This window comes from Sporothrix schenckii, assembly GCF_000961545.1.
Source record: "Sporothrix schenckii 1099-18 chromosome Unknown Cont44, whole genome shotgun sequence".
NCBI classification, from domain to species: Eukaryota; Fungi; Ascomycota; class Sordariomycetes; order Ophiostomatales; family Ophiostomataceae; genus Sporothrix; species Sporothrix schenckii.
In genome coordinates, this window is record NW_015971145.1 from 5174193 (window position 1) to 5188824 (window position 14632).

Sequence of the window (14632 nt, forward strand, 5' to 3'; positions counted from 1 at the left end):
CGCCGTGTCTTACGACACAGCAAACTTGGACATGGCACGGAGACGGGCGCCGTAAAAGTACAGCAGCCAGATGCCGACGATGCCAATGACCGACAGGCCACCTAGCACAGAGGTGCCGCGGCCGATGCCGAGATTCATAAACAGCGGGCGGCCAAAAAGGATGGAGCCGGTGGCAAAGGCGGACCGGAAGAAGTCGTTGGCGGCAAACAGGCTGGCGGCGTACATGGGGTACGACAGCGGGATGTAGACGAAGATGCACTGCAGGACGACAAAGACGGTGGCGCCGTAGAGGGTGATGCCGATGGTGGGCGCGATCCAGGGCACCTTGGGCGCGTGCTCGGCGGTCCAGCCAAAGATGAAGAGGCCAAACGTCGGGCCGAACGCGGCCAGCATGGCCGGGATCAGGCGGTCCTCGTTGGGCGGGAACTGGCCCGTGCGGGCGATCTTGCGGTTGAGGATGAAGTAGACGTAGAGGCAGTACATGGCGATGCCGAGGAGGCAGGCCACCAGGATGCACGTAAAGACCAGGCCGACCTGGCCGGGCGACATGCCGTAGGCAACCGGGTAGACGAGCGGGAAGGCCTCGAAGAAGGAGTAGTAGATGCCGTAGACAATGGCCGAGTAGACCTGGACAAACAGCACGGCCGGGTCCTTGAGGGTGATCTCAATGGGCTTGATGAGGGCGTCAATGAGCACCGCAAACGCCTTGCTGCGCGCGCTCTGCTTGGGCTTGCCGTCGGTCTGCACGCCGAGCTCGTTGTAGTCGGCGAGCTCCGAGGGCGCGCGGAAGCGGTCCGAGCCCGTGATCTTGCGCAGGCGGCGGGCGCGGCGCAGCAGGATGTTGGGGGCCGAGGTCTCGGGCAGGAAGAGCAACATCACAATGGTGCAAGGGGCCGCAGCCCACAGGATCTCGAGCATGGACCAGCGCCAGCCCTTGGCGGGGACGGAGTAGCCGGACAGCAGCGGGCCGAGCGCTGGCGCCGAGAAGCCGGCAGACACCCAGCCGGCCAGGGCGTAGGGCAGGTGCAGCAGCGAGAACATGTCGCCGAGCGAGGCGGCGCCGGACGCCAGACACGGCGAGCCGAAGAAGCCCTGCAGGAAGCGAAGCATAATGAAGCCGCCAAAGTTGCCGCTGCTGAAACCCCCGGGCAAGTTGCCGTAGGCGAGCGACGCGGGCAGCGAGAAAATGACAAAGAAGATCATGGTGACCGCATATACCGGGTTGCGGCCAATGGACGGGATCTCAGAGAGCGGGGAGAAGATGAGCGGGCCGACGCCGTAGCCCAGCACAAAGATGCTGAGGCCGAGCGCCGCGTTCGTGGCGTCGACGCCAAAGGTCTCCATGACACCCTGCTCCGAGTTGGTGTAGATGGCCGAGGACATGTAGACGCAGAAGGTGTACAGCCAGATGATGAAGCCGACGCCGATGCGGCGTCTCAGGCGCCAGTTTTGCGGGTTGGACCGGTCGTCTGTGGAGTACCAGTCGACGACAATGGCCGTCTCGTAGGTGTGCGCGGCGGGCTGGCCGGCGCCGTTGCTCTTGGTGCCGGTCCTGGTCTTGACGAGGCGCGGCACCACGACCTGCGACTGGGTGCGCTCGACGGAGGCCACATTCTCCACGTCGAGACGCGCCTGCGTGTAGGGCAGCGTCTCCTCGCGCGAGCGTTGGTGCTGCAGCGAACCCGCACCGCGTGAGCGTGCTGTCGAGGCACGCCGAAGAGCCGCGTACGGGTCGCTGTCGCCCGATGCGCCGCCATTCTCCTCGTCGTTGTTGTTGCCATGTGAGGCATCGTTTCCTTGCTTCTCGTCGTCGGACGACGTACCAGCTCCCGCCGCATCGCCGCCCTTGTCCTTTTCGTTAATGTCGGTCTCGTTGCCGTCGACGTCATCGGACACGTCGACCTCGCCGTTGAGCATCTGCTGCCACAGCTCGGGGATCTGGAAGTCGGCGCGTTCTTCGGGGAACTGGAGGACGCGGTTCTTGGTGATGTACCGCAGGACAGCGCCAACGGCGGTGTCCCGGAAGAGTTCGGCGCTCATTATGCCGTGTTCAGCGGGTGTTGATTATATGCCAATGTTGTATGAAAATAAGGTACGTAGTAGGTAGTATGAGGATGGCTTAGGATGGACGCCTTCAAGGTAATCAGAATGAGTGAGTATCGGGGTCGTTGCTGGTGATAGGTATGGAGGAAGGTTATAGTATTATAGGTGAAGAGGTATTAGTTAGTCCACTTCTCGTGAGAAGCCGAGAGTGGAAGAGGATGTTGGTTGGACTGGGTATAGGAAAACAAAATGATAAACTCGAAAAAGAGGAATGGGAAGGGCTTCTATATAGACTCTGGAAAGGGGGTCCGCCAGAGAGAGGGAGAGGGTGCTTGTGTGAAAGGAACAGGCCAGGGCCGGGCTGAATTAGACACAAATGTACTTGATAACTAACACATCAACAGCAAAAGCAAAGAGTTGAAGACTTAGAAGGAGCCAATTAGAAAACGGAGTTAGGAGACAGGGCCAGGGGACAGTGGAAAAGGCGTAGAAAGCTGCAGGGCCTCGAACTCAAACGTCAAGCGTCGAAACAGGTTTGTCATTCTGTTTCTCGTCCGGCGTGAACGAGCCAACAGCTTCTTCCCCGTTCTGTCAGATCAACTAATAGAAAAACACAGAACGTATTCCGGCCCCGTCTGACAAACACTTGGAGGTGGGAGATCACCAAGCAAGCACGCAATTACGAATGAGGCTCGGGGCGGCAGTCGTAGGGCGGCAGGCGTTGACAGACTAGTCTGTTAGTTTTTCATACAGTTTCTTTCTTTCTTTCTTTCTGTTTTTTACCTATTTTGGCTCCTCTTTAACTCCGTTTCTTTTTTTCCCCTTCCCATTCACCTCCAATGTTTGGACCGTTTTGCTAGCTGTTTTCACAACGGCCAGCGACCCGCAACGTTGTGGGCTTTCTCTTGGCGTCTGTTTTTTTTTTGTCTACGGAGTACATGTACACTTTGTTTTTGGATTTGTCCCCCCGTCCGGCGGCGAAATTGGAAACCCTTTCGATGCTCTACCGTCAGTTTAGGGGCCAATGCTTAAAAATCGGCGCTGTAGAGCCAGTCGCCAAGACGAATGACAAACACAGCACCAGGCCGTTCTTCCGCAAAGAAAATATTCAACATCGAAACCGCAAGTAGGAGGAGGGATGGCCGTATGCGTGTGTCGTATATCGCGGGAGCAAGCCTGCAACGCCTGTAAGCCCCAACAATAACAGTAAAAATGGGATCGCAACCTCGCAGGACAGCAGCCAATAAATCGTACAACACTTTGTCATGCATGTTGAATGGTGCCGGCTGTCCTCCATTCAGGTGCAGCCTCTGCTGGTTACCGAGTCAGTGGCCCGTTCCAGCGAAAACAGAGCATACCACACACAAAAAACATCGACTCAAAAGATACAATGCGGCCCAATGCGAGATGATGTCAGCCGTCTTCTTCGATCGAAGATTGCTAACACTCGGGCGAGAGTCCGACCGAGTCGTGAGACGTCCCAAAACGGAGCCATCCGGTGGGTTGGGACAGGGCAGGCTCGCCCGATCCTCTGCTTTGCATTCTCTGCTTTGGGAATCGTGTTGAGAGGTGGTGGGTGGTGAGAACTACCGGTGCTAATGGCAGTTAAGGCAAAGTGAACCGAGAGAGTGACGTCTGGCCTTCTCAACAGTTGGTGTGTTCTGGTGTGGTTGGAATCTTATCTTACTGGGCAGGCGCGATTTGTAATACGAGGGGCGCTTACAAAGGAAGGCACGTTTGTTTTGGCGTATGTGGACGGCAGGAGGGGGGTGAGACAAAAATTTAGGTCAGGAACTAACTACACATGCTGTAAGTCGTATTCTGTACGCTGCTACTACGGGGCTCTTTCCTTCTTTTTGTGGGGCAAAACGGTGGACGGGACGGTTGTGGCAGCGACAAAACGGTGATCCAGAACACCGCACCACTAATTCACCGTTTTGCGTGCACCCCTTTAACTCCGGTTGGGCACGCGAATTGAATTTTCTCGCTTTTTATTGCCATTCGCAATGAGTCTGACTGTTCTTTCTTTCTATCTATTTCCTTATCCCGTTACACGTGTGGTCGTTTCATGATTGCTGTGTGGGGCCGCCGGAGCTCGCTTCTTTCTAGTTTGGCATTTGGTCGTCCGCCAAGCCGAAGTGACTCTTTCATAATACCAAACGGGGAGACGAGAGACTGGAGACAGGAGACAAGACACGTAAATACGTATCCGTGTGTTGAACGTTGAAGACACGACGCCAGCGGTCTTAGTGGCAGCGCTATCGCCGCCTGCTCTGTCCCATCCTATGTACAGTTTTTCACATTCAAGTCTTAGTCACTTGCTGGCGTGGCTGTCAGCAAAACGGTTTTGCGGTGTTTGATGGGGTGAGATTGGTTTTTGGCAACGTAATTACGACGCCCTTTCAAATGACTGATTCTCTGTATTCCTCGCTTTCCACCTTCACCCTCTTCTTCACCAATGGCACTGTGGAGATCTCACATGGGCTCGTCGTCTCACGGCAGCTATCTACCTTCTTCAAATACTTCGTAGGATGCAAGTGGTGGGTGGACCGGTGGGGTCCAAGGCCATAACGGCGTGGGAGGCAGGCATTGACTTCCTTATTAATGGCTGACTGTTATAGTTTGTTTGTGCTCGCCTTGTTGGCAGAGGATTGCATACGGGAGATACTGAGTACAGGTCCCGCATCCCAGAAGACAAGATACCGGAGTAGAGGGAGGCAATATTCCTCGCCTGTACGAGCACGGAGACGGACAAGTGTTTTGCTTCTGTCTTTCTTTTTTGTTTTCCTTGTTTGCAGCGGAGGTTCTCATCCGCCCCAACATTCGCTCCATTTTTTATCTGTTTTAACTTTTCTCAACGTGAAGTCTTCCCGTCTTGCGGTCACAGTTTCTCGCAACTTCGCAGCTTCCGATGTCTCAATAATTCCGAATACGAAGACGAGATGATGGTCAACCTTGCGGCATGTCTGGGCATTCGTGCATCGCACTCTGTCTGTTGTCTGCATTCGATTTTCAAAGATGACCGGCCCCGAACCGTCCTACGACTCAAGTCGTAAGCACAATGTAATTATCTGCTTCATAGCCGACGCTGCCGTGTCTCCGAGACCAAAGTGTCGGCATCCTGGAAATGTTATGCTGGCCGGGTGAGTCACTTATACACAGCAGAAAGTAAAAGGCAAAATTAGACATGATGTGTGGACGTGAAAAAGAACAACGTGAAGATGGTATCTAACCACGAAGCCAACCGGCGATACTGACAAGTTTGGCGTAACGAAAGCAACACGGAGCGAAGTGCACGTTGTCTGTTGTGGGGCATCGTGCCGTGATATCTACAGGCCAAAAGCAAAAAGAAATTCACGCCCTACAATTCGTACAGCTAGTCAAAATCAGAAGCAAAACGAGTCCAAACTGCGCCACAATGGTGGAGAAAGATCGGGCGAGACGTGAGAGGTGTAAAATACGTGAGGTTGAAGGGCGTTTGAAAGGCGTGTGCTCGATGTCAAACCAAAATATACGGCGTGTAAAATGCAAGCCAAGCGGCTGGTCGTGGCAGGGCTGACGACTGAGGCGACTGCCAAAGATCGCTTGGCAAACCATTGCTCCTTGCAGCGGCCCATCACATGAACACACGTCCGCCTATTACTTCGCATATGCTACAGCGACAGCTCGCCGCGGAAATACACGTACAGGGTGCAACGAAATGAGATCCGCAAAACGCCCGGAGCGGAGAGAAATAACACCTCGAAACGGCCGACAGTCTCACCAACATGCTCAAAATGGGATCCAAGGGCGCAACAGGACAAAATAAGACAATGGCAAAGGAGGTGAAGCAACCGAAGCTGGGTTTGGTTGTAGTAGCATCGTCCATCATCGTGCTGCATCCCGCTTAGCCGTGGTCCCACAGCCGCCAGGCCCACCCGACCAGCAACGACAGAAGAGCACGCCCTTTGTCATCAGCAGATCAGCCAGCACCAAACGGGCGTGGCTGGCGTGTGTGGAACTTGGTTACGGGACCTGTCACTTCCTAGTGCTCTAAAATACTGTAAATACGATACAATATCTCTTTACACACGTCTCCGTGAAACCGGCGGAAGCTGACGGCCAGGACGGGGCAGTGGGTACGATGTACAGAGATGGGTACATGAAATGGACAAAGTACGAGATCCTCGTGCGTCGTACAGACAGATCTCTGGATGAATGATTGGAGACAGGAATACGACTTACGCCCTGACACCAAAACGGAGCACAACAAAATTTCATGGACACGGGTAAGGCGTTAGCTTCTTTAAGATCTGCTCCGCAGAGCACCTGGCACCCGGTACTGTGCCGGAAAGCACTGTAGTCCACAGTCCGATATTCCGGCGGAGGATAGCACGAGCGACTAAATGTACCCACTGTTTCTGACCGTATCGAGTGACGCTACAGAGGGAAAAGGGGGCTACATCGTACGGATGGGTCACTTTTGTATTCCATTCTTACAGCAGCCATTTCCCATTTTAAGAAACCGCTGACCTCAGCTAAACAAAAGGATTGAAAATCAAGATGACCCGGCCAAACAAATACGTAAGATGCCGCAAGACCGTGGTAAAAAGAGAACCCGAGAGATTCGATGCGGCCGTGCGCGACAAATTTATCTGAGATCTCCAAGATTCCAAACTTCCACAGCGGAGAACGGAGAACGGGGAACGGAGAACGGGGAACGGAGAACGGCGAACGGAAACCAAAAATTGTCGACTGTTTGCTCCAACGGAACACGAAATCGCGTCGACTATTAGTCGAAGCCGCCAAACCATTGATAGCTGAGGTTGGCCAGAAACACAGCCGTCAAAAGCCAAACGTGTTCCCTTGTCTCTGGTCCGTAGTCCGTCGTCGACTGCCCATCTTTGACGGATGCCTTGCCATGTCCCTGTCCTCCCTTCCCTGTACCTTATTACGTGAGATGATCGTTTGCAGTGCTTGTATCATGTTCTTTTCTTCGCCGACGGGACAGAAATAAACTCTGTGCCTACACGTCTTCTTGCTGGCCGTCACACCAATTCCCGGCCTTTTGCCCGCGTTTTGGTCCGATCCGTGGCCAGTCCGTTGTTTCCGAGTATGTGTGTCCGACACGGAGCAGACACGGCCGTTCTGTCCTTTGCCGTCCACTGTTGCATACGAACTAAGATCTCTGGCAGCTAGCTACCTTGTACCATCACATGTGGTTAAAGGTGAAGCAAAAAAAAAAAAAAAACGACGGCAACCAGTATGTGTCATCACATTTGTTTGCCGTCATTCAGGTTGCACAAATGCTTTCTCAATGCAAATTTCGGTCCTTCTCACATACGAATATGTTTCCAGAGTTGCCACGGTAAAAGGAACGATGGCAGCATGACGATACGATGATGAAGAGGACGATATCGTCGCCGCATTTTACGTTGTAGTTGTTGATGCTGAATAAGTGGGGCATCTCTTTCCCCCAAAAAAGCAGGAACGAAAACGACGCTAGTGATCGTCCACAGTGGCGCGCCAATGGCACAAACGTACTTTGTACGATGTCACACAGTAATACGCGTCCAGAAACACGACCTCGACGCCCATTGCGATCTACGGCGTCCTCGGCATCAATGTGAAGGTCTGTCGTCCGTCACGACGCCAGAGCAAACACGAAGATGGTGCGCCAGCGACGTCAACCAGCCCTCGACTCGACTCCTCCTTCCAGGGCCACAACAAAACTGACAGAACCAACAAGAACGACCGCCTCCTCCTCGCTGCGTCGCGCCATGCAGGACGAGTCGGCTGCCGAGCTGCGCACCCTGTCGGAGCGTGATGGCGTCGACAGCATCGCCGGCGGATACCGTGATGTGCCAGAAACATCGTCACCAGCATCGCCAGCATCACCAACATCACGAGCACCACCAGCACCTGCACTGCCCACCAAGACCACCTGGCTGCAGCGCAACCAATGGATCGCCCTGTCCCTCGCCAGCGGTGCCTGCGCCGCCTTCAACGGCGTTTTTGCAAAGCTGTATGTTGCTGGGGCCTCTGCGCCCGACACCATACCGAGCGCTCGCCTTTTCACTGTGCTAATCTCGTATCCGCGTCCAGGACCACCACCGAGCTGACCACGCGCCTGTCGCAGGCCGTCGCCAGTGCCCTCGGCCTGGATGCTGCCGAATCGGCCGTCGAAGTGGTCGTCAGAGGCGTATGTCTCCATGCAACGTCCTACGTCACTCTTTGTTGTGTCTCTTCCTCCGGCTAACCTACGGTTCCTATGTGCATCGTGTAGACCTTTTTTGCCCTCAATCTCGTGTTTAACGGTGTGGTGCGTTTCCCCTCCCCCCGTTCCCCTTCGAACCAGTACCAAGTACCTCCGACTCACCGGCAGCAGATGTGGACCCTCTTCACCCGCGCCCTCGCGCGCGGCCTCTCCGCCACCCAGGTCTCCATCATGAACACCTCGGCCAACTTTGTCCTGACCGCGCTGCTGGGGTTTGCCATCTTTTCCGAGGCTCTGCCGCCGTTGTGGTGGGTGGGTGCGGCCATGCTGGTGGCCGGCAACGTCATCATCGGGCGCAAGGACGAGGGCAAGGCCGATGCGGCGGCGGCGGCGGCGGCGACCACAGCCGAGGGGGATGCAGACGACACAGACGCCACCGCCATCAGCCACCCGGACCCGGAACCGGACGAGGGTCGCCGGCGCTCATCACGGCGGCTGGCGGCACAGCGAGGAAATGCGTCCGGCACGAAGACGTCGCCGGCGTCAGCGCCTACCGGTCGGTACAAAGACGAAGAAAGTAGCGGTGACGAAGACTTTGCCCAGATCTAACCAACATGGCTCATGACCTGACATTGGTTAACAGTCGCAACACATCTTTCTCTTGTAGTTTATATGTTGTACATTAGTAGTACATGTCAAATCAAAACTTCAGTATACAGTCATCGCTATTTACGCGTGGACTAATACGTGGGCATGGTTGAACTTTAGTTCATTCAATTTGGCTCGCGGGTTTCATTTCAACAGCCGCTTTTTTTCGTGACTCCTTCTTTCTCTCGTTGGGACAGCCCCTTTTATTTCTCTCGTTTCCAAAGCCCAACCAAATCATGGGATTCTAACTGGTAATGTGCCGCGACAAATGTGACAAAAGAAATTCAATGAATGCAAATCAACGCCCTGGGGAATAAAACTGTAGTCGTCGTATGCAACAGACCAGTTGGTACACCAAACAAAGAAGAAGCAAAGATGCACGAGGGGACGGTGTTGCCACCTAAAACGAGACAAAATAACAAAAATAAAGGAAATAAAAAGAGAATTACAAAAGTTTGTGGAGGATGGCCAAATAAGAAAAATTGTTGTTCCGGGTGCAAAGAGCGAAGGAGCGGATAGTCTCGGTGATGTTGAATAGTATAAGAAACGTAATATCGAGAGAGAAGGCGCACGCCGACAGCCAGGTCCATGGTGCCTGTTCCTGTCTGGTCGTGCCCGGAGAGCGGATCCATTACAATATACAATATCGTACACGCAAGCCATGCAGCGCAAACGGGGAATACGTTTACGCAGGGTACCCTACCAAAATGTTAGCAAGAGCAAAGCCGATAAACAACACGCATGCGACAAAACTTACACCATGAGCAAACAGCAATGATGCAGTACAAGCACATCAGAAGCATGCCCTCGAGCCAATGGCTCTTGCCGTCACCGATCAGATAGTTGACCAGCAGCACCGAGACGAAGAGAACGGCGACCTGGAAAATATCAAAGCTGAGCGACATGTCGTCGAGATCCATGCCCCAGCCAATGACAACTAGCAGCGGAATCAGGAACAACGCAACCTGCATGCTCGAACCAACAGCGACACCAATGGCAAGATCCATCTTGTCTTTGACAGCGACAGTCACAGCGGTGGCGTGCTCGGCAGCGTTGCCGACGATCGGCAGCAGAATCAGACCCAAAAACTCCTTGCTGATGTGGCCCTTGGTCGTGACGTAGTCGATGCTGTCCACGAGGAACTCGGCGCAAAAGGCAATCACCACCGTCGAGCCAGCAAGCACGCCGAGCGCGACAAAAAAGTGCAGCTGCGGCTCCTCGCCCTCGTCCTCGTCCTCGGGTCCGTTCACAATCAGATCGTTGACCCGCTGGCGCTCCTCGTTCGACTCGTTGATGCCGTTCATCTTGGCGACGTTGGCCGACCGAATGATGGCGCCCTTGACGGCGCCCTTTTGGATCGAGTGCTTAAAAGGCTTCGCAGGTACCTTCTTGCTCTCCTCGCTAAAGACAGCTTGGTGCGTCTTGAGCTGGAAGAAGAGGTAGGCCGCGTACACAACAAGCAGGATAATGGCCGTGCCGCGCGACAACATGGCGACGTCCTTGGTCGAAGTAATACTGGCGGCGTCAAACACAGTCGGAACAATGACACCGGCGACGGCCATGGCCAGCAGACTGGCCGCCGTCTGCGCCACAGTCGTGTTGAAGTACTGTTCCTGGCGACGCATGCCACCAAAGAAGAAGCACATGCCCATGACAAGCAGCAAGTTGGACAGAATGCTGCCAATCAGGGACGTCTGCACAATGACAACCTCGTTCTTGATCAGCGCCATGATGGCGACAATCAGCTCGACGGCGTTGCCGAACGTCGCGTTCAACAGACCGCCGAGCGTCTCGCCCGTGCGAAGGGCGATTTCCTCCGTCGCGGAACTCAGCATAGCAGCAAGCGGGATGATGGCAATAAAATTGACGACAAAGATCGCAATGGGATCGACAGACGTGAAATGGAGGGCGATGCCGACGGGCGCAGCCAGGAGGAGAAGATTAACGTAGGAGTTCAAAAACGTACGCTGCAGCTGGTTGGCGACCGTAAACGGCTCCTTCGGCTGGACATTCTTGAACATGGCGTGCTCCTTCTTCGGCTTCTTGTCCTTGTCGTTCTTGTGCGAGTCGTCAGGCTCGTCGGCGCCGCCCGAGCCGGGCCGATCGCTCCCGCGGCTGCGGTTCTTCAGGCCGTCGGGCGCGGCTGTGTTGGATGAGCCGAGCGAGGCTTCGCCAATCTTTTCGTTGGGGGGGATGCCCTCCTCGTCGCCTTCTGTCAGGACACCGCCGACAGGTGGTTGTGCGCTCGCTGTGATGTTGTAATCGCTGTTGAAGCGGCTCCGTGAGTTGTAGGATGCGGATGATGGTGCCGGTGCGGTCATAGCGTGTCCAACGGGTACACCAATCGGTTCGATTTCGCGGTTGCCTCCGCCGAGGCCAGCCTCAACGTCGACATCGTCGTTTGTGGCGCCAGGCACTATTGCGGGGGACGTATTTCTCCGTTTGACCCAGAGGTGGGCGAATGGGTTGAAAGTGTCGCCGGTCTTGCGACTTTCTCTGTGCGCCTCCCTCTTGACACGAAATGCGTCGACTATGTGATTGGGCATATTAGCAATGCTATTCTGGCGTTGTGCGCCGAAGCCTGCCTCGAGAGGCGAGTGGGAAGAAACGCTGCTTCCGGAGGGATCATCAATAAAGACGGTGCCTGGTTGCAGTCGGGAAGAAAGAGTGCTGAAAGAAACGAGATTGGGTGCAGTGAATGGACTTCGGTGGACAGGTCAAACAGGCTGGTGCCGAATCAGGAATAAACACGAGATTGCAAAGACAGGGGGGCCGCGCGTTGCTAGGAAAACGGTAGCAAAGTGTTGACCAACGAGCCGTGTTATGTCGCCGGGAAATGGTAATAAAAAGGCATCAACGCAACAAATGGCACCTTGCGAGGTAAAGAAAAAATGGGCGAGGGAGACTGCGATTAAAAGCAAGAAACAAAAATGTTTCAGAAACAAGACAATTGGAAATGGTTGTGAGTGTGTGGGTTGGCGGTTGAATCGGAAGGCAAGTGAAGAAAAGGAGTGCAAGTAAGGCCCGTCGGTCAAGTGGGCAGCAAGGCAAAATTGTGCCTAAAATGGTGAAAACCAACAATGGAACCCCGGTGCATGCATTTTGGAGGAGCCAGGTGCAGCCAAGGTGCAGACAAGGTGCAAGCCACGTCCAACGAGCAGTAAGAATGCGTACCTAGTGCTTTGAAAGGGCAGTCACCGAGCACCGCACGGCCAGCGCAAAGCCTAGTAAAAATCTCGGCGTCCCGCAGAATCGGCCTAGTGCACCGAGGTGGGTATGAAAGGAGGGTATGGTGTGAAGTAAAAAAGGGGGCGCAGCATGGGGCGGAAGGTCGAGAAGGAGAAAGGAAGGAAAAGTGCAGGGACGAGGAAAATAGTGCGATTTTGCGATGGGGCCCTAGGGGATCGGGGTTCAAACGGGGTCAGAATCTTACACGACATGGTTGCTTCGATTTCGAAGATAGAATTGTCAGTCGACAATAGACAATAGGTTTCGAATAGTGCGCAAATTCTGATGTGGACGTCGAGGTTGTGTAGTGCGACTGCAAGTCTAACCTGGGCGCGTGCTCTGCGAAAGATCCGGTATATGGAGAGATAGTTTCGATAAGGGACCCAAAACAGTGAACAGGCTGAATCGGGGATCGGGAATGAAAAGGACGGTCCGTAGTAGAGAGTGTGTTGTCCGGGCTGTGATGATGCGGTGAGAGATGGCACTGTTGTGTAAGTGTGTTGACGGCCGGTGCTAGGAAGCAGAGCTTGGGAAGTCTCCGATTCTCGTACAAGCAGGACAACAAGGTGGACAGCGCTGTATTTGAAGCTGGGCACGGCGCCAAGAGTTCCGCCAGGCGAGGTCAGGCCTCCAAGCAAAAACTGAAGCAAAAGCGTAGAACGTGCGAGACGAGGCCACGAATGCGACAATTGGCAATAAGGCGACAGGAACAAGGACTAGGAAGGCGTCGTAAGGGTTGCTGCGGACGGCCAAACAAGGTGGAAACTAAACACGAGTCCGATGGCGAGAGGTAGCGGGCGAGTACAACACGTCGAAATCGTGGCTTGTGGTGTGTTGCGTAGACTGGCAGGCAAGAAGGCGGAGCGTTTGTCGGTATCTGTCAAAAATGCCCTAGTAATGAATGGCAATGCCGGGCGTAGGTGGTGGAGCTAGACTGAGCCTGAGCTTTGTGGCGCCGGAGAGCCTGAAGAGATTTGGTAATGGTAAGTATGAGATATTGGCGCCTGTTGGCAAACGAGGTCAGCCTTGTGCGGTGCAAGGCAGAGGGCGAGGTAGAATTGGGAGTAACCAAGACGACGATCGGACTTGTGAGGCGCATAAATAGTGGACGTACTAGTCGTGAAAATGGAAAGTCTTTTCCAAAATCGAATCGGAATCAAAAGCTCTGAAATTAGGTTTCTGGAAAGTCGTTGTTAACACGGAGAGCCCTAAGCGTGAGGCGCGATTGGCCAGTCGAAAGGAACGGAGCTGGGCGCGTAGGGCAACATAAAGGCGGATGGCAATCGCTTTGAATGGGCGCTTGCGGTCAAAACTAGCCAACATCACAGACAACCGAAAATCGAGAATAGAACAAGGACAAAGAGGTGAAGGGATTCAGGGGCGCGGGAGAGAGCAAAATAAAGAAAGGGGCAGAGATGAGAGGCAAGAAGCAATAAAGGGGCATACAGCGAGACAAAATTAGAAGTCGCCCTGTTGTGCACGCCCGCGAGGAAGGAACATATCAATGAAAGAAGGCGCGAGGTCGTTGCCCGTTTGCGTGTCGTGTGACAGCGACAGCCTCCTTCCTTGCATCACTTTGTTTTGTTTGCCGGTCCAACGTACCTTGTCAAGTGAATCCGTAGATTGTGTGTAGGTTGCTCCTTTGTTCTCGCCGCGAGGTGACAAGAGCGGCCGCAAGGGAGGTCCGCTGAGGTGTGAAGGAAGAAGGAGCGATGCACATGTAACTCTGAGCGAAAGGGGTAGATGCCAGAAAGCTAGCAAAGGCAGCTCTTGAGGAAGGAAAGAGGTGCGCAAGCAGGAAGGCGCGATAAGGAGGATGACAACAAGAAGGAGAACAAGAAACGAGTTGGCGACGATGTCCAGCAAATAAATGGAACCAGAAACAAAAAGGACCAAAAAGATGGGAGATGAACTACTGGGAGCACGGGTGTCTTTTGGGATCCTCGTTGGCCCCAAAATGCCAAGACCACAACACAGCGAACAGATTTTGGTCTCGATCTGGTCGATTGGGGCCCCGTTTCAGAGTAATGCAATGTTGTTCCAGCGCCGGTCGCACCTGCACTACGCACTACACGACGGCAGCGCAAAGCCAAGTCTAAAGCTAAAGCCAATAAATAGCCAAGCGCAAAACAAGCAATTCTAGGTCTTGGAAGGAGCGATCAAGGGCCTAGAACTGATAGATAGCATGCGAGTGTGCATTCTTCACGCCGGGCGCCAGTAATTACACCGTAAGCTACGGGGGCAATCGAGACGGCATGACAATAATACTCGCCACGTCACAACACAGCCAGACACGCGCAAATGTAGACAATAGAACACTGGTTGATCTCACACAGGTCCGATGCGTTTTCCTTTCAATTGCGCTTTCCTTCGAGCTGTGCATGCTGCTAAAGGGCAGGACCAAAGAGGTCAAGAAAAGAGAAAGAGGGAAAGCGCGAACGAGGGCACAGCGGACAAAACGCGCAAAACAAACCGGAAAAAAGGTGACCGAATTAGGCGGTCTTGGCACACGACACG

At 54.1% G+C, this 14632-nt stretch overlaps 3 protein-coding genes across 3 annotated transcripts; 1 reads left to right on the top strand and 2 right to left on the bottom strand.

Moving 5' to 3' along the window:
* Positions 1 to 9: 9 nt before the first annotated feature.
* SPSK_08776 (uncharacterized protein) lies at positions 10 to 2040 on the bottom strand (the record flags this gene model as incomplete). The annotated part of the gene is made up of 1 exon (XM_016735363.1): positions 10 to 2040. One exon carries the CDS (start codon positions 2038 to 2040, stop codon positions 10 to 12), a length of 2031 nt encoding a protein of 676 aa, XP_016588364.1.
* Positions 2041 to 7691: 5651 nt separating this feature from the next.
* SPSK_09441 (uncharacterized protein) lies at positions 7692 to 8848 on the top strand (the record flags this gene model as incomplete). The annotated part of the gene is made up of 3 exons (XM_016736013.1): positions 7692 to 8047; positions 8128 to 8224; positions 8309 to 8848. 3 exons carry the CDS (start codon positions 7692 to 7694, stop codon positions 8846 to 8848), a joined length of 993 nt encoding a protein of 330 aa, XP_016588365.1.
* A 724-nt stretch (positions 8849 to 9572) lies between these two features.
* On the bottom strand, positions 9573 to 11433 carry SPSK_08886 (Ca2+:H+ antiporter; the record flags this gene model as incomplete). Its single annotated transcript, XM_016735472.1, has 2 exons — positions 9573 to 9586; positions 9645 to 11433. 2 exons carry the CDS (start codon positions 11431 to 11433, stop codon positions 9573 to 9575), a joined length of 1803 nt encoding a protein of 600 aa, XP_016588366.1.
* Between the last annotated feature and the right edge of the window lie 3199 nt (positions 11434 to 14632).